This window comes from Puma concolor, chromosome D1, assembly GCF_028749965.1.
Source record: "Puma concolor isolate L17-30 chromosome D1, mPumCon1.1.hap2, whole genome shotgun sequence".
Lineage (NCBI taxonomy): Eukaryota > Metazoa > Chordata > Mammalia > Carnivora > Felidae > Puma > Puma concolor.
The window spans coordinates 49542617-49560099 of record NC_141676.1 but is presented as its reverse complement, the minus strand read 5'-3'; the positions used below and the strand labels follow the sequence as shown (position 1 = coordinate 49560099).

The 17483-nt window shown below is 51.7% G+C and overlaps 1 protein-coding gene and 1 pseudogene across 2 annotated transcripts in view; both read left to right on the top strand.

The window, feature by feature from the left end:
- Positions 1–2361, top strand: part of SWAP70 (switching B cell complex subunit SWAP70) — a 78501-nt gene extending 76140 nt beyond the window's left edge. For both annotated transcript variants that reach the window (XM_025928348.2, XM_086678008.1), the window contains 2 exons: positions 704–800; positions 1126–2361. In XM_025928348.2, coding sequence (XP_025784133.1) covers positions 704–800; positions 1126–1232 — 204 coding nt within the window. In that variant the 3' untranslated portion in view covers positions 1233–2361. The remainder of the gene's footprint in view (positions 1–703; positions 801–1125) is intronic.
- A 10350-nt stretch (positions 2362–12711) lies between these two features.
- On the top strand, positions 12712–17035 carry LOC147576665 (large ribosomal subunit protein eL43 pseudogene; annotated as a pseudogene).
- The last annotated feature ends 448 nt before the right edge of the window (positions 17036–17483 follow it).

Sequence of the window (17483 nt, the reverse complement as noted above, 5' to 3'; positions counted from 1 at the left end):
TAAAGAAGACTCTACGAATACAGGAATGGCACGTACATGAAGCAGCCCCTGCCTCTGAGACTGAGGCAGAGCACCCAGGAAGGGAACACATCTGCTCTTCGCCCCTTCTGCGCATTGCTGTGATATAGACCTTGGAGAGGGCATGGCCTTGGCCCCACAGACAGCAGAAAAGCCGTGACTGGGAAGCTGTCCTCTGGGGACTGGGGGAAGCAGCCCACAGGGCAATGACACTAAAATCCACTGGCGTGAGCACTGTGGATGCCCCACATGTCACAGGAGCTGCTGAGAAGAGCACAGTGGGACCTGGGAGCAGAGCCCCTTCTTCCAGTGACCCTTCAGTGCCCTTTACTGACAAAACTGAAGTCGTGCCAGCTGGTGAGGAGAGTCACCCTGGTGTCATGTGCAGGACAGAGGAGGCTGGATTTGGGGCCGAGGGTGGTGAGCCGTAATGCGTACACAAGGATCTTACACATTCATGTGTAGCTGTGTCATTAGGTCCTTTGGGTGACCTTGGGCACGTTACCCAAGCTCTCTGCATCCTGGTTTCCACATCTGTAAAATGGGGGTGATTAATAGTTCTTGCCTCTTCGAGTGGCTGGATTTCATGGGATAATCCACAAGAACAGAGTAAGTGCCCAAGCATTTTTATTTGGTCTTAAACTGCCTGTGTGTTTGCATAGTTTAACATCTACCTTTGTTTCAGGGAGTTAAGAAGAAGCTGGAGATGGCAACTAGTAAGACCAAGAGCTGGAAGGACAAAGTGGCCCAGCATGAAGGATTAATTCGATTGATAGAGCCAGGTAACACGCTCTTTGAAGTAGTAAGATATTTATCCAATTTATTCTTGTTTTATTTGTGTGTTTAAATTGTGCTAAAAATCCTCTTGAGCCCAAATATACAGAAATCACACTGTTTAGGGCCCATTTCTCTTGAATAACTTGCTCTGTACTAGATAAGAAGGCTCAGTTGATTCCCTTGCATACATCTTCTAGTTGTTTTGGCTGGTGTGACATTTATGGATATTCCTCAGAGAAGAAATCAAATAGAAAGTTACTATTTTATCTGGAAAAATGGTAATGTTCATTGAAGAATGTGAAGAATATTTAATGTGTGTTTGTTCCTTAGGTTCAAAAAACCCTCACCTGATCACTAACTGGGGCCCCGCAGCTTTCACCCAGGCAGAACTGGAAGAGAGAGAGAAGAACTGGAAAGGAAAGAAGAACACAGAGTGACCAAGTGACCCGAGCGATGAGCTGGCAGGAGTCCTGTCCATTGTGCAGATTCCGGGTGTAGCTGGAAAGCTTGATGCTAAAGACAAAGGAACTGGCTTTGCTGCTTCTAACCATTCTTTCTTCAGTGCCTTCTATCAGGCCAATATACTAAGGAAGCCTTCTTATTTATCTTCCTGAAAATAAGGGCTTACCTGAAAAAAAAAAAAAAAGTCAACACTATCAAGCTTTTTATTTACTCTTTGAAAACTTTAGCTTCTGAAAATTCCCTTTAGCTCTCTCAGGTCCTTGTGGGATTGAGGCAGCATGCAAGCCGTGCTGTGGCCGCCATCAGCTGCCGATGTGGAGGTGCATGGGGGTGTGGGGTCAGGATTACTGGATAATCAGAACCTGAGTGACTGGGGTCATTCCTTTCCTGTGGCAGCATGTTTCCTTCTTTGAGTGCATGGCCAGTCTGCTTGCCTTGGCATGCTGGTTGCCATGGATACTTTTGACCAGCTGCTCCCACAGAGCGGTCCCTGGCAACGTGTGGATCTTGCCTCCGCTAAGAGGGCGCAGTCCATGGGTGCAGTTGTGCAGAAGTTTCTGCTGAATGCAGTGCTGCTGAGTTACTTCCTGGCTTCAGTGGCACTAAGCTCAAGGAGGCAAACACCTTATTAAAGAGGCTTTGGCTAAGATAGATACTTAGGAATCAGCACAGAGATGAACTCAGTAAATCCCATTTGGAATGATAATTTGATACTAACTGAATTCTTCCTAATGTTTAAAAAGGTTTTAAGGGTCAACGTGCTGCCAGACCCCTTGCTTTTTCTTTTGTAGTTACTGTACAGAAAACTTCAGGAGTATATGGAAGTTTGTCATGATTAGGCCTTTTCCTTGATAAATATGGATATGATCATTTATAGGAATTATACATGAAAAAAGTTTTAAGAATGTATTTTTATGATGTCCTATGTTGAGAGGGAACAAATATTTATAATTTTCAAACATTCTTACCTAAATGTTGTACAATGTAATATGCTGAACTTTAATTTTTTTGCTAATTTTCTAAGATATATTAAAAATGTTTTGTATGTTTGTTTTTTTTCTAGTAAAATGGACTGAGTAAGAAAATAAAAATACCAGAACAGCATGCATTTTAAACTGTCTGATTTAATAGAACAGTAGGGTACATTTGTGTATTTTCATATAACGAGATGGACTTGAGTTTAGGGATGCTTCCTGCAAACACAGTTTGGAGCTTGGACCCCCAAACCAGTGCTGTGATGACGTTAGCTATGGCTTTGTGTTTGGTGCTTGAGTCACTCATGTGGGAAACCATGACAGATGTGTGCATTCACAGATGGGAATTTACGATGATGATTTCTCCCTCATTGTTGCTGTTACCTCTGAATCCTGTTAACTCTGCTTTCCCGAATTTTCTTTTTATGCCTTTTAGTTTTTGTTTCAGTTTTACCAAACAGTGTGGTTTTTTGTTTTGGTCTCACATGGTTGCCAAGATTAAAATACCTAGGGTGGACTAAGGTGACCCATGCTCTTTCCCTTCTAGAGGGAGACAGCACACTGGCTGGTGTTTTTAAACATCTTTCTGTACTGTAGTGGTTCTCAACAGGGGACGATTTTGCCCACCAGGGGACATTTGGCAATATCTGATCACATTTTTGTTGTTACAACTGAGAGTGCTACTGGCATCTAGTGGGTAGAGGCCAGAGATGCTGCCGAACATCTTACAATTCATGGGACAGTTCCCTGTAACCAAGAGTCATCTGGACAGAGATGTCTGTAGTGTCAAGGTTAAGAAAACCTGCTCAGGAAAGGCAAATTCTGTTGTCCAGAACACAATAGTAGGGGTCAGGGTTTCCCCTTACGGAGTCTCAGGAGTTGACCTCTTTGGTAGAAATGGGAGGGAAAGAGGCCGCTTACTCTGTGAACTGGCGGAGAGCGGAGGGCAGGAGCTTTGGCACAGCCTATGTGGGGGCGCTGTGCTTCAGAAATTACAAATTTGCATTTTTAAACACAGATCTAAAGGGAATTGCTTTGAATGTGTTTTAAAGTTTTTGTGAGGCAGGTTGCTGAAGTGTGAAATAGGAAGATTGTCACAACCTTGATTTTCTTTTCACAAGAGGGAGGGTCCATCAGAACCATTCAGCGGCTGCTAAGAAATGAGCATTCAGATCTACTGCCCAGCTGGTGTCACACCTTGTACTGGTGCCTGTTCCACTTGGCAGAGTCTCTTGTACCTTCAGAGGAGTGTCAGCAAAGCACAGCTGCCTCATGGAGCGAGGATCAGGTTAACATGAGGCCATGTGGACGTGAGGAAGAGGCACTGCCCAGCTTTCACCAGTTCATAGTAGGTGCTCAAAATTTATTGAAAGGGTCAGTCTTGGGAATAGTTTAAGGAATAGGTCTCTTTTTTCTTCCCTTGTATTAACTTATTTGTATAGTCATTTTGAGACCCGTTAAAAGTCACGTCTCAACTTTGGGAAGCTGTTTGGTGAGATCTACTAAGCTAAAGACAATGTGTGCACAGCAGTTCCAGCCCCAGGAGAAAAGAGGCACGTTGTCCACCAAGACCCTACAAGGAGGTTCGTTCACAGCAGCTTTGCTTAGGATGGCCCCAAACGAGAAACAACCCAAATGCTCATAAGCAGGGAGTAGATTGATGAACTGTGATATAGTCAAAGGATATTACATTTTAATTAGAACACATCACTGAGAGATGCAACAACATGAATGAATCTCACAGACATCATGTTGAACAAAGAAACCAGAGAACGGTCTGTGTAATTATATTAATTTCCAGAACTGGCAAAGGTAATGTGTGGATTTCCAAGCCAGAATTATAGTGATCTAGGTAGGGGTGGTTGTTGATTGCAAAATACCATCATAAGGGATGCTGGAAATGGGAAGCTGTTATATAAGTAAAATGTATCAACTTGTACAGATAGTAACTGTAGTGCCTCTAGAACGCTAGAATTGGCTGGTCCCCAGAGGTCAGTGGGTCTAAACCCCTCACTTTGCAGAGAAGGACCTGGAAGGGGAGGAGTCAAATCCACACTGAATGCCTCTCTTCTAGGATGCAGTTCTTTACACCCCCTGCCTCCTCTTTACATTTGTACATCAATCATGTTTATCTCAATGTGCTTCTGTCATCCATCGCCCGGCCAAACTGCATGTCCGGGCTTCACCTTTCTATGGAGGGAGGGCCCTGACCACTCTTGTCCTATGGTCAGCTTCTGTTGGCGTGAGGTTGCTGAGTCTTTGGCCCTGTGCAGAGGCTAAGCTGTGGTGGACGCTGAGTTCCAACCAGGGCTAGCCTCAGATTCCTCTTCCATCCCCACCACTCAGATGCTGCACACTGTTTCTTAGGGTCATCTGCCCACAGGAATGCAGGCCTCCCTCCCTGTTTATGTCCACCTCCTCAAGAGCAGTCCACAGAGCCCGGCTGAGAGCCAGCAAGGTGTGAAGAGTAGGGAGAGGCAAGTTTGTCTAGCAGTCCCTGAGGCTAGCAGCTGACCCTTCCTTCCCATCTGAACCCCTCATTTCCTGTCCCATGTCACCCTGCCTCTTCCCCTCGGCCGACACTGCTTGGAATGGCCACCCACACTAGGTCTTTGAGAGCAGGCCTCCCTGGACTGCACTTCGTGTGTTTTTCCCCACTCTGATCTCAGGTGCTCTGCTCTCTTGATGGGCCATCCTGGGCCAGCTCCCTGGGAAGATGCACTGTGAACCCACAGGCTAGTTTTGAGGGTGCTGGGACTGCTGTCACCTCCACACTCATCTGTAGCTTTGCTACCCTCAGAAGCCAGGCCCAGCCCTCTCCTCCTGTTTGAGAAGAGGAAGCAGCACCACTGTCCAGTGCTGCCAAACTGGGCTCTCTGTTCCCATTTGTGTCTGAAATATTTGTTTGCCAGGAACACACAGGGAATCCAAAAAAGTGTGTAGAAGCGGAAGCTTTCATCCCTGTGTCCCAAGGCCCCGTACTCCCCACAGCAGTTAGCTGTAAGACGGCTAAAGGGACAGGATGGATGAGTTCTTTCTAGAGTGGCTGCCCTCGGTCTGAGATTACAAGTAGTCAGGGCTTGGCCTCCAAAAGTACTGGAAAGAGGCTGGATTTCAGAGTGACAACAGACCTGGGTTCTACTCATGGTTCTACCTTACTGTGTCACTTTTGAGTTAGATTCTGTATTCTCAGAGGGAGTCCTGCACAGGTAATATGTCCTTCTGAGGGTGTCATATCTGGAGGCACATGATATTCATCTGTCCTTAACTGGTGAGAGAATAAGGACCTGCTCAGATTTCTTCACATCACAGAGACGTACTGTTCTCCTGACCCCCACCCCCCGCTGTCCCGCCTGACGTTATTTCATCCTAGTGCAGTTTCCGAAGTCATGTGATGAGGGGCTTTCCATCTTGGCTGGGCCAGGACACATAATGGGGATTTTGCTGGAGAACTGGCAAGTTCTGAGAAAATTCCGCAGGTGACTGAGGTAGGTGATCATGCAGAGCTACTGGAGAGTCTGGGGACATCTTGAGTGCTCTGCATTTTCCATGGTCAGGTGTCACTTCTGAAGTGTCCTGCAAAGGCAGGTGCTTGGCAGATGTTTGAAAGGCTGAGGTCCTAGGCAAGGGCTCCTGTCCGTGAAGACCCCCCACTTCCCAGACGTACCAGCCCTCTGGAGGGCTGCAGCTAGGCTTGGAAGTGGATCTAAAGGGCCTGGGACTGCCACCTCCCAGGGCCCCCAGGACCCCCAGCCTCTGCTTTCCCCTCTGGGATCTTGTGGAAGCCAGAGCTGTTCTCCACACTCTTCCCAGGGCCTCACCCAGGAGCTACCCCTTACACTACTTCTGATGTTTTTGCTGATTCTGTCTCAATGCCTGTGGGGTGAGGCTTCCCACTGCACTCCTGCTCTTTCTTAGAGATGAGCCCAAAGCCCCTTCAGGGCAGGATGCCCCCCTCATGGCTGTATTGCCAGCACATGGCACCTAGTAGCTCCTTAGTAAAGGCTGGCTTTTTAATGACTACTTTTGGGAAGACATCCTTGTCCTCAATTATGTCCTGGATGTAGTCCCCTGGGCTCAGAGGAGACAACAGTGACTGACCTGCAAACAACTCTTTTCTACAGAATTTCTGCTCTCTTTAGAGCATTTACCCCAACCCTGTTCTGGGGCTGAGGATACACTTAAGAGAGTTAATGCTAGCATATGTGAAGGATGGATCATCAATCCCAGGGCCTCAAGTCCTAGTGTCCATTTCTCCCAGTGAACCATGGGAGACTTCATGAAAATAAAGATACTAGGGGCGCCTGGGTGGCGCAGTCGGTTAAGCATCCGACTTCAGCCAGGTCACGATCTCGCAGTCTGTGAGTTCGAGCCCCGTGTCAGGCTCTGGGCTGATGGCTCAGAGCCTAGAGCCTGTTTCCGATTCTGTGTCTCCCTCTCTCTCTGCCCCTCCCCCGTTCATGCTCTGTCTCTCTCTGTCCCAAAAATAAATAAACGTTGAAAAAAAAAATTAAAAAAAAAAAAGAAAGATACTAGAAAGTCAAAACTTCCAGAATTCTCTGATGGACAGGCCAATTAGGACCCTCTCTCCCTCTTTGTGTGATTTTTTAAAAATAACGTTTGCAGTATTTCACAAAGTAATACACACCCAATGTGGAAAATAGAGACAAAGCAGGTATGCAGAGAGAATAAAATACCTCGCTACAATCCCACCGTCCAGAGACAATCGATCAGGGTTGTGGCGCAATCCTCCAAGCCTAGGTTTTGGGCTTGAAGGAGGGACACACCCGCCCCATAAGAGACAACTCCCCACCCCACCATCCACCGCCTCCATGGCAGGTCGTGAATTGGCCCAGACCCAGGGGCAGTGAGCTGTTCACGCCTTTGTGGAAATGAGCCCCTGCCCAGGCACTCACAACTGAGGCTGAGCCGGGACCTTGGCGCTGGCCTCGGCGACTCCGCTGGGGGCCACCAGGTGGCAGGCGTGTGCCACGGTCGCGCTCCCGGCCACCCCGCCCGCCAGGTGTCCCACTCGCGACTTGGTCGGTCTCAGCAGGGTGGCAGGGAGTGCCAGCGGTCACAGCCGAGTCCCTCCAAGGACTGAGGAAACCCATGGAAGCTAAGCATAGCGGAGCCAACCGTGGGCAATCTCATTGTGTCTTCCAAAGCCAGAAAGTGGGCTTTTTTCCTACTTTACAGATGGGGAAAACGAGACTCAGACATTAGGCAGTTGCCCAAGGAGATGGCAGGCGCAGAGGGACGGGGGACAAAAACCAGGGGTCCTGACTCCAGAGCTTCTCCTAGCCATTGGGCATGTACCACCTGCCTGCAGGGCAGACTGCCTGGAAGCCCATTGAGGGGAGAAGGTGGGGGAGCCCCCTTCTTCCTCAGGCCCAGAGGTTTCCTTTTGGGGGTCTAAGGAATGCCCTGCTGGTAGCTTGAGGCATTTTGGTCATGATTCACCCCTCCCCACGCCGCAGGCACACACACGGCCTGGGCCCTGTTCCTGTAAGAGCCTAGGAAGGGGCAGCCCTCTCCCCTCTGTGTCCTCTGTGGACAGGCTTGGCAGGGGGCCACGGCTGGGATGAGAGTGGGTTAGGAGGGAGGGGGAGCAGCCAACAAGCAGGGGCCTGTTTCCTGACTGGTCTGACCCTGGCTGTCCCTGGGGAGGCCCCAGCACACGGAGCAAGGTCATCCAGGGCGAAATTCCAGTCTGAGCCCTGAGCAGTAACTTCAGTTTTCCTGATAAGGCTCAAGAAGGGACACCGAGAGGCAGCCCCACACCCCCACTCTGTCAGCACCTCCAGTCCTGTGAAGCCTCCGCTGCAGACAGTCGGCCTCAGAAAGAGACAAAGATAGACCGTTGGCCAGATAAGGAGAGAGACGGCCAGGGATAGACAGGGCAAGGAGCACAGAGGAAGAAGACAGGGAGGGACCAGGCAGGGCCATAGCTGAGGCAGTGGGTCTGGAGCTCCAGAGCCTGGAAATGCTTCCGGGGTTGTGCTTGCTAAGGTTGCGACTGGGTGCAGATGGAGAAAGATGCAATCATGGCTGAAACAGGAGGGGTTTTAGGTGTGGTGGAAACATGGACGGGATGGCTGGCAGCTCTGTACCTGTGGTCCTGGTTTCAACGTGCACAAACCTGGGACTGGTGGGCGAGGGTGATGGAGGAGTCCACGTGCGGCATAGTCTCTGAGCCTCCAGGAGGCCAGGCCAGAGAGGTTAAGATGGGGGCCCTACACCAGTGGAGGGACAGATGCAGCTGGACCCAGATTGCTTACCAGAGGCTCCGGACTTGGGACTTCATCCCTGCACACTCTGTGCAGAATATTTGCACCCAACACTGGCTGTTTGTTTGGCTTGGCAAGTGAGCAAGGTGTAAAGTCACAGCTGGGCTGTGGGCATCCAGTCACCATATGCAGCTGAGTCAGTCTCAACCACTTCCCCCACTCCTGGGGGCAAGAGCTCGTGCCTCCATGCACAGCCCTATCTGCACAGGTACATACAGACGCCATGTGCAGCTGAGTCATAGCTGCCTCTCAGAGCACGTGCCTGCATGCACACGCACGCAGGTGCCCACAGATGCCATTTACACCTGATCCTGAGTCACTGACACTGTTGAACCCTGAGAAAGAGTACTGAAAGTATGTTCTGCCATTCCTATTTCAACACGATACCCATATATACTCACACACATGTACATGCCCACCATACATCCATTGTGCCTGTCACACCATATTAGGGGATCAGTAACCACAGGTGGAATGAATAAATGAGTGAACGAATGAATGAATAAGCAAACAAGTAAAAATGCGAGTGACACCCACACTGTTTGGCTACTTGGTAAAATTGGTTGGGGCAGTGCTGTAGGGTGGGTCTATGTCTATGTCTGTAGGGAGTTGTCTTGCTCCAAATATAGCCTCCGTGGGCGGCAGGGAGCCAGGGCTGCCTCCCAAACTGTGACTTCACTGGGCCTAAAGCCCAGCCTCTGAGGAGTTGGAGAAAATTAACAGAGAAGAGGCCCCAGCTTTCTGCAGCCAGGGCTGAGCTCTGACACTGGAGTTGGTGGGTGACAGCGTACTCTGGAAATATCACTTGCTCAGGGGCTTGAGCTATAGGATAGAGTACTCTGTAGATGGTCCCAGAAAGAACTGCTCCTGGGCTAGGCCCCTAGGAACTGCCTGTCCTGAACTTCGGGGGCCAAGCATGCAGGAGGCAAGGCCCCAGCTGAGTGAGAGCTGGGGCAAGCACAGTGCCTGGGCTCACCTGGGGGTTGCCAAGCCAAGGCCTATTAGATGGTTCCCCATCTGGGCAGGCTGCACCCACGGCTGCTCCTCAAAGCTTCCTTTCCTTAGCCACTCTGCTTCTGCCCTGTTTCATCATCTGCAATATTGTAATCTTACCACAACTGATCTTCTTGCCTTTAGATTCCCCCCTCTAATCCATCTTGTTCATAGCTGCCAGTGTTATATTCCTAAAATGCAGATTTGATCACGCTCAAAATTCTTCCATAGTTCCCCACTATTTATCAACAGAGTCAGATTGCCATAGCCTGGTGTTCGAGACCCTTCACGGTCTGGTCCCATGCTACCATGTGTGTTCTGAGGGGCTGATGTGTGGAGGGACAGTTGTTGGTTCTATCTATTGGGTGGATGGATGGACTCTGGGCAGGTAGGCACTCTTGGGCATGAAGGGCCCAGTGGGCTGTTTGACTTGCAGACAGATGATTAGATGTCTAGATGGTTGGGAGGCTAGCTGTAGGGTAGAGATGTGGAAGGTAGGTGAAAGGGCAGTGCTTGAGCCAAGGCTATTTTGGTTGCAAGGAAGAGAAACCCGTATCATCAGAAAAGAGGTGGGAGGCAGTTAAGGATAAAACAGGCAACCTTGTAGACCTCACCGACATTCAGGCCCCATGCATATTGGAACTGGCAGGTCAGGAAGGGTGGCTCTTCTCTTCATCTTTGGTGGATTGCTCAGTCTGTCCTCCCTTTAGGCTTGGGCTTCCTCCTCCGGGCCCAGTGGCCATTCTCTCAGCTACTCTGGCTCCTTCCTCCCACAAGTTTTTACCAAGTGCTTATTTACGTGCATGTCTGTGCCTCCACCATGCTTCTATGTGCTGACAGGCAGGCTGCAAACAGGAAGTTACTGCCTTCAGGAAGCCAGGGAGGCAGCTGTGTGCCAGGGGGTAATGCTGCTGACACAGCAGAGCAGGAGAGGGGTGCAGGGTGCAAGGCCAGGGCTGGGTGCTGTCAGGCACGGGATGTGCAAGGAGCATCTCTGGGGGAGAATGGAGGCAAGTGAGGGGTGAGTTCTGCCAAGTCCAGGGGAGGAGTGTCCTAGGAAGAGTGCAGGACAACTGTGGTGGGTGGCTGATGCAGGTGAGCAAGCGGCCCACGGCAGGAGATGTGATGGAGGGGCAGCAGAGTGAGGGATCACCCCGGGTTTTGTAAGCCGTTGTAAGGACGTGGAGACTTCCAGTCCAAGGAAGAGGGAGCAGCACTGGAGGATGCTGGCCAGACGATGCCGTGAGCTTACATTTATAGGGGTGCCCCCTGGGCGCTATAAAGCAGGCAGACCCCTTAGGAGGCTCCTGCACAAACCCAGGTGGGAGACGGGCCAGGCCGGCAGTAGCGAAGGTGACAAGAGGTCCGGTTTAGGGTGTACTTTGAAGGCAGGGTCAGCTGTGGCTGAGTAGGGAACATTCCGTCAAAGACAACTCAGCCCGTGGCCAGGGCAAGCGTTAAGGACGGGGTTTCTCTTTCTGAGGAGAAAAAAAAAAGTTTCTTTCTAGGCCGACAGGGAGTGCAGGGAGAAGAGGTGCACCTGCCCCACACTCGGGTGCTCGTGGAGGCGTCAGCAGGCACAGCTGGGGCTCGGCAAGAGTTTTAGGCCGGACTTGCGAGGACCATACGGGACCGTGCCCCAGCCATCCAGGGAGGGGGCAGGGAAGAGACCGGGTCCGGGGTGGCCGGCCAGTGCTGTCGGCTCCAGACAACAGGCAGCACGGGCAACCTGGGCGGAGTGGCCGACAGCCTGGAGGGAAAGCACGAGACACGGGGTGAGAAAATGAAGCCAGAGGGGGACTGACAGGAGCTGCTGAGAGCTCGGGAAAGGCGAGGCGGGCGACCCCTCTTTCCCGCTCACGACCGGTGTTCCCGCGCCCGCCTCGGGTGAGGTGCCCGCTCAGACGCGCCGCGCACAGGGAGGATCACTGCGGCGACGTGGCCATCAGGCTCCGCCCTGCAGCCCAGGCGCGGGCGTGTGTCTCGCGGAGCGGGGCTTAGCGCGGGGCCGCGGGGCCGCAGCGGCTCTGGCTCCGGCGCCTTCCGGGCGGAGGCGAACGGCAGGCTTCACGGAAAACCTGTGAGTGGAAAACGTAGTGCAAGAGTAGCTTGCCGTCATTCAGAATGGAAGCTGGCGCTGGACGCTACCTGACTTCTCAGGAATACTTCACATTCGTGCTCTCCGACGAGGACAGAGTGCGTGACTAAGACCGTCATCTCCAATACAGACGACCGCTTTGGGGCAGAGTTTCACGCCGCGCTACCCAAGCTTCCCGTCGTACGCGTGCGTCCGTGCGTGTGCGTGTGCGTGTGTGTGTGTGCGCGCGCGCACGCGCGTAAGCGGCGCGTCCTTGCCCCTCCGGCCAGCGGCGTGGAGCGTGGAGCGTGGGGCAAGGAGGACAGCGGCGCGCCCGATACAGCGCTCGCGTGGTGTTCTAGCTCAGCCTTGGGGCGCAGTGGGCCTCACAAGCCCCGCGCTGGCTCCAAGCCACCTTTCTGGTGGTCATCCCTGCTTTCGCGGCTATTATGAGCCCGCTCGGTGACAGGGCCGTCCTCGGCTGCATTTAAACACGCTCGCATCTCCTTCGCCCTAAAAGCGAACAAGCCAGAGCCTGTCTTTGACTCCACAGCCCTCCATCCGCTGCCGCAGCTCCCGCCCGTGCACGGGGCAATTCGTCCCCTTGCCTCTCTGCTGCTCACCTCTCATGGCCTCCCTGCCCACTGCAGCCTGCCTTCTGGGCACCTCACTCCCCTAGAACGCGCGCCCTTAAGTCGCCTGTGACCCAGGGACACTTCAGTCTTCCTCTTCGTAGTCGTCCAGCAGCTTCCAGCAGCGGACTCTTGAACCGCCCTTCTGCGATCCTTGCAGGCACAGCATTCTTGGGTTCTTCCTACATCACAGGCTGCTCCTTGCCGCTCCCTCCAGGTCCACCCGTCACCAGCCAGCCAGCATTCCTGGCCTTGGGCGCGGGCTGGCTCTCTCTTCTCTGAACTCTCACTGGTGGCACCGTGTCTCTGCTTGGGTTACCATCTATTTTTCTGCCTCCCTAGGGTTCATCTTCAGCTCATTCCTCTCTGTATACAGATGCTCACTAGGACATCTGAAAGTCACCTCAGCCTCCATGGTGCAAGGCCAAACTTGGGGTCAATTCTCTTCTCCCACAGCCCTGCTCAGCCCCCGGTAATCACTGCCCCCTCCCCCCCGCCCCCCAAGAGGCACCACCAGGCATCCCGTTGTGCAACTTAGGGACCCAGGGGGCCTCAGACACCTCTCCATGCAGCCTCCATGACCAGACCACCACCTGTTTCATCCTACGTCCTCGATAACTTAGGACTCTGTACAGTTCTTTACATCTTTGCTGTCCCTTCCTAATCCAAACCACTGTCACTGTTTCCTGGACCACAACAGCCACTTAAGTGGTCTTTCCACATCCCCTCTCACTTGCCTCCCTCCAAGCCATGTTGTAGCCACTCTGCACAATGGGTTCTGCCTTGAGCCTCAGACATGAGGATACTACTCTCCTAGAGAGAGTAGGGCCTCCTTAGGGTCATAGCAGGGCTGCAGTTTCCAGGGCAGGAAGGCTAACCCGCATGCAGGCTGGAGGTTAGACACAGAGCTCAGCCAGGCCTCCTAGGGAATGGAGAAGAGGCTCTGAAATTTGCAGTATCAGGTTTCAGAAAACATGGGGTCAGGGTCAGCAGAGCAGCTGGTAGTGGGGAAGGCCAGGCCCAGCTAATTTCCTGTCAGAATGGCCCAGAGGCCCCAGCCCCTCTCTGGGCTGGCCACAGGGGAGGAGATGCCGGGAATGGCTCACATTCCTCTGGCTGGGGCTGCACTGAACCTCGAACCTCGGGGGACCTGTGGGGAGTGAGGAGGTGGATCTCTGAGGCCAGAGTCGGGGACTCTCTGCAGGGACGAGGCATCTGGTGTGCAACCCTTAGGTTGGAATGGGGCCAGAGACTGTAGAGCAGACACAAAAAAGAGCATCACAGCTGCTGAAGCTTTAAGAGAAACGAGCCCAACCTCACTTTCAGATGAGGAAATAGGCTCAGACAGGACCAGCTCTCATCAGGATCACATGAGCATCCCTGTTCTAAGCCCTGAACTCTGTTTCTTCTGGCCAGGCCTGCATTTCCTGGAAGGCCCTGCTTTGCTGAGCTGTGTGACAGTGGGGGGCAAGCTGGGCCAGGCCTGTGCTCCTCTTGGCAGGAACCCTTGCTTTCGGATAGAGATATATGCTTCTCAGGCGGTCTGTGGGGTGGACAGCTTGTGCTGAGAGGGTGTAAGGGTGCTGAGTCGGCTGTGGGCCCCTCTGTCCTCTCCTTGGAGGCCTTAGCTCATTCCACCAGCAGAGGAAACTTTATGTCCTGGTCCAGTCCCCAGGAGGGTGAGGTCATAGAAGTGTGCTCTTGGCCTTGAATGACCTTCTAAGTGGCCCGGCCTGGCTGGGTGGGAGGTAGAGGTTTCAGGTCCCCTGTACTGTCCATTCTCTGGCCCCAAGATTGGCCTGGTTGAAGTAAGATGGCTGGGGAGGGTGAGACCAGGACTCAGTCGCTCAAGCCTGGGTCTGAACCCACCTCCATCAGACACTATCGTCTGACCGGGGCAGGTCATCTGACCTCTCCAAACCATGGAGCCTTCTTCGCCCAGCTATCTCCTTACTGGCCTAAGACTTAGCATAAATGTCATTTATTCAGGTGTCAACCTGAAAATAGTCACGACAAGAGGCAAACGAGTGTGTATTTGGGATCAGAGAATTGCAGTTTGGGGAGCACAGATTCTGGCAGTAACCAGCGAAGCGTCTTGCCTTTAGGTGAAAGCAAGGGGTTTTATGGGAAGGAGGAAGGCTGGTAATTCCATGACTTGGTACAAACAGACTGCACTGCTGTGTGCACTGACTATTCTGTTAACACACAGAACTATTCCTGGTACGCTTTAGTTAACTGCTCTGTCTTCAGAAAGTCCGCAACCAACAGTTTTTGGCCAGGATGCCTGCTGTCCTGTTGACTCTGTGGACAATCGCTTAACACAACTGCTGTTTTGCCCGGTTCAAACAAGGGCAGGTAAGGCCGTTTCTCCGTAGTGGCCTCCCTGACTCTATTTTGAAATGACTGCAGTCACATCAGTTTTTCATGCTGGAAAGTCTTCTCTGGATGCCCACCCAGGGCTGGACTAGGATCTCTTCCCATTTTTCTGCAGGACCCTAGCTGTCCCACCAGGTCACAGCTCTGATTATGCTAGATATCATACCTTGCAGGTACGGATAATGGCTTATTTTACTTGGGGTCCAAAGTAGCCAGAACGGGCACCAGCACATAGCAACTACTAATAAAAGCATGTTGACTGAATGAATCATGGACAGACAAATGCACAGGAAGATGGACGGTCTGATTTGGGGTGACTGGCTCATTCATAGTAGGCTCCATCCTACAGTAGGAGGTTTGAGGGGAACATGTGCATGGTCAGGCTTGCCGTGGCACCTCACATACTGAAGCCCCAGCAGAGAAATAACTCCCAGCTGCCTCCCACTGGTGACATCTCAAGTGATAGGGTCACAGCAGGGACCCCCAGCCCCACCTGCTAAACTCAGCTGCCCCTAGGAAATGTGGATGTTGAGAGAGGATGCCAAACACTGGTGGACTCTAGGTGACAGGTGGGCTTGTGTCAGTGTGCACATAAAGTGCCTGTGACACTAGGGTGGGTACATGTGCAAGTGTACATGGTGAACATGCATGCCCTTGTCTGTTGTCTGTGTGTCAGGATGTGTTTGCATGTATGTGTGTGAGTGCCCCCAGCCCCCCAGGGTCTTGCAGTAACCCCCTGCAAGTACAGCCCCCGAAGCCCACATCTCCCATGGCACTTCAGCCCTCTGCCTCCCTCTTGCCTCTCCTTGGGCCATCCCGCATCCAGTGTCCCTGTCCTGGGCTCCTGTGCCCTGCACACACTTCTGTTGCTGCACACATCACTGTGGGGCATTTGTGTCATGCCGCATTAGTTTCCTGTTGCTGTTCTAACACATTGCTACAGATTTAGTGGTTTAAAACAACAGATTTATTGCTCTCTGGGCTCAGATCTAGTTTGTGGCAACATGGTTAAATGCACCAAGAAGGTTGGAATCATTGGTAAATATGGGACCTGTTATGGTGTCTCCCTCAGGAAAATGGTGAAGAAAATAAGAAATAAGTCAGCATACCAAGGACACTTTCTCCTTCTGTGGCAAAACCAAGACGAAGAGGTGAGCTGTGGGGATCTGGCCTCGTGGTTCCTGCATGAAAATGGTAGCCAGTGGTGCCCGGCCCTACAACACCACTTCTCCTGTTACAGTAAAGTCAGCCATCAGAAGACTGAAGGAGTTGGCAGGCCAGTAGAAGCTCTACCATTTGAAACATAGCTAGCCTATAATAAATGGGTTAATTTCTGTAACAAAACAAACAGATATATTATCTTACAGTTCTGAAGGTCTGAAGTCCAAATGGGTCTCAAGGTGTCAGCAGGCCTGCATTCCTTCTGGAGGCTTCAGGGGAGAATGTTTCCTTGCCTCCTCCAGCTTCCAAAGGCTGCCCACATTCCTTGGCCCATGGCCCCTTCCATCTTCAAAGCCTGCAATGATTGGCCGTGTTTCTCATGTTGCATCTCTCTGCCACTCACTTCTGCCTCCTCCTTCAACTTATAAGCACCCTTGTGATGACACTGGACCCATCCAAGATGACCCTGAAGTCAGCTGATGAGCAGCCTTAATTTCATCTGCAACCTTAATTGTCCTTTGCCATGTCACGTAGCATGTTCACAAATCCTGGGGATTTGGATGCACACGTCTTCGGGCATGGGGGGCTTTATTCTGCACAGCACAGATGGTCTGTCTCTTTTGGTTGTGAGCTCTTTGGGCCTGTGCTGTATCTTACTCATCCAGAGACTTCTTGAGACTGAAAGAGTGCCCATGCCCAGGCTGTACTAGGTGTTTATTACATATTTGAGTAAATCTGATTCAATCAATGCTATGTTGAGAATCCATTTGTCCTGGGTACTTTTATCCAGGTACACAGCTTTCATCCCCATTTTATAGGTGAGGAAAATAAGGCTCAGAGAAGTTAGGCCAAAAAAGCTACTATGTGACAGAGCCAGAAGCTTCAGTATATACTGCCCTCAGGTAGAAAATGCTGACACCTTTGTTCCTTTGGGTCTAGAGATCCAAAAGAGAAGTACCTGGACCTTGGGTGGTGGCCATGAAAATGCACCTCTCAGATTTCAGACTAGCCCCCGCGACTGTGCTCCGATAGCCATCACAGTTTTTACGCTGAGGCCCACAGGCTGCTGTCAGCCAGTGACTAAGGTGGGTTTCTTCTAGGGAGATACAAGATTTCCCTGGTGGGCAGTTTTGGCACACAGGGCTCCCCACTGGCCTTGCTATTTTTAGATCTGAACTGCAGCCCAAGACTCTTCCACCCCACCTTCCATCCTCTTGTCTCTTGTTCACAGGGGTCAAACCTACATCACTGATGTCCCTCTCACCACCCCCACCCCACCCCGCTCCCTGACCAGTGTCCTGCTCACCTACTCTCATACCTGTTCACTCTGTAAGTCTTTTGCATGCAGAGTCCTGTCTTAGTGGAAGGACCAGAACTAACATAAGCGGTCTGAGGAAACAGTGGCAAGATGGGGATCTGGGACTGTCACAGCGGATGGGGAGGAGGATGCTGTCCTGGTTGATGGGGGCCCCAGATAGTCCCTAAAGCAAGGTAGCAGCTCAAATATTTCACTGGGAATATTTCATTGGGAATTTTCCAGTTTCCTGGAGGAGAAGAATGTTGAGGTAGGTGTGATAATCCAGGCATTCGAAAAATAAGGGGGTTGGGAACAATGCTCTCAAAAAGTTGGCTGGTTACTGTGAACTCATGCTGATGTTCTGCAGAGGGATGAAGAGGGACTATGGGCCACTGACAAGCAGTTAACAGGGAGGTGTGAGAGCCG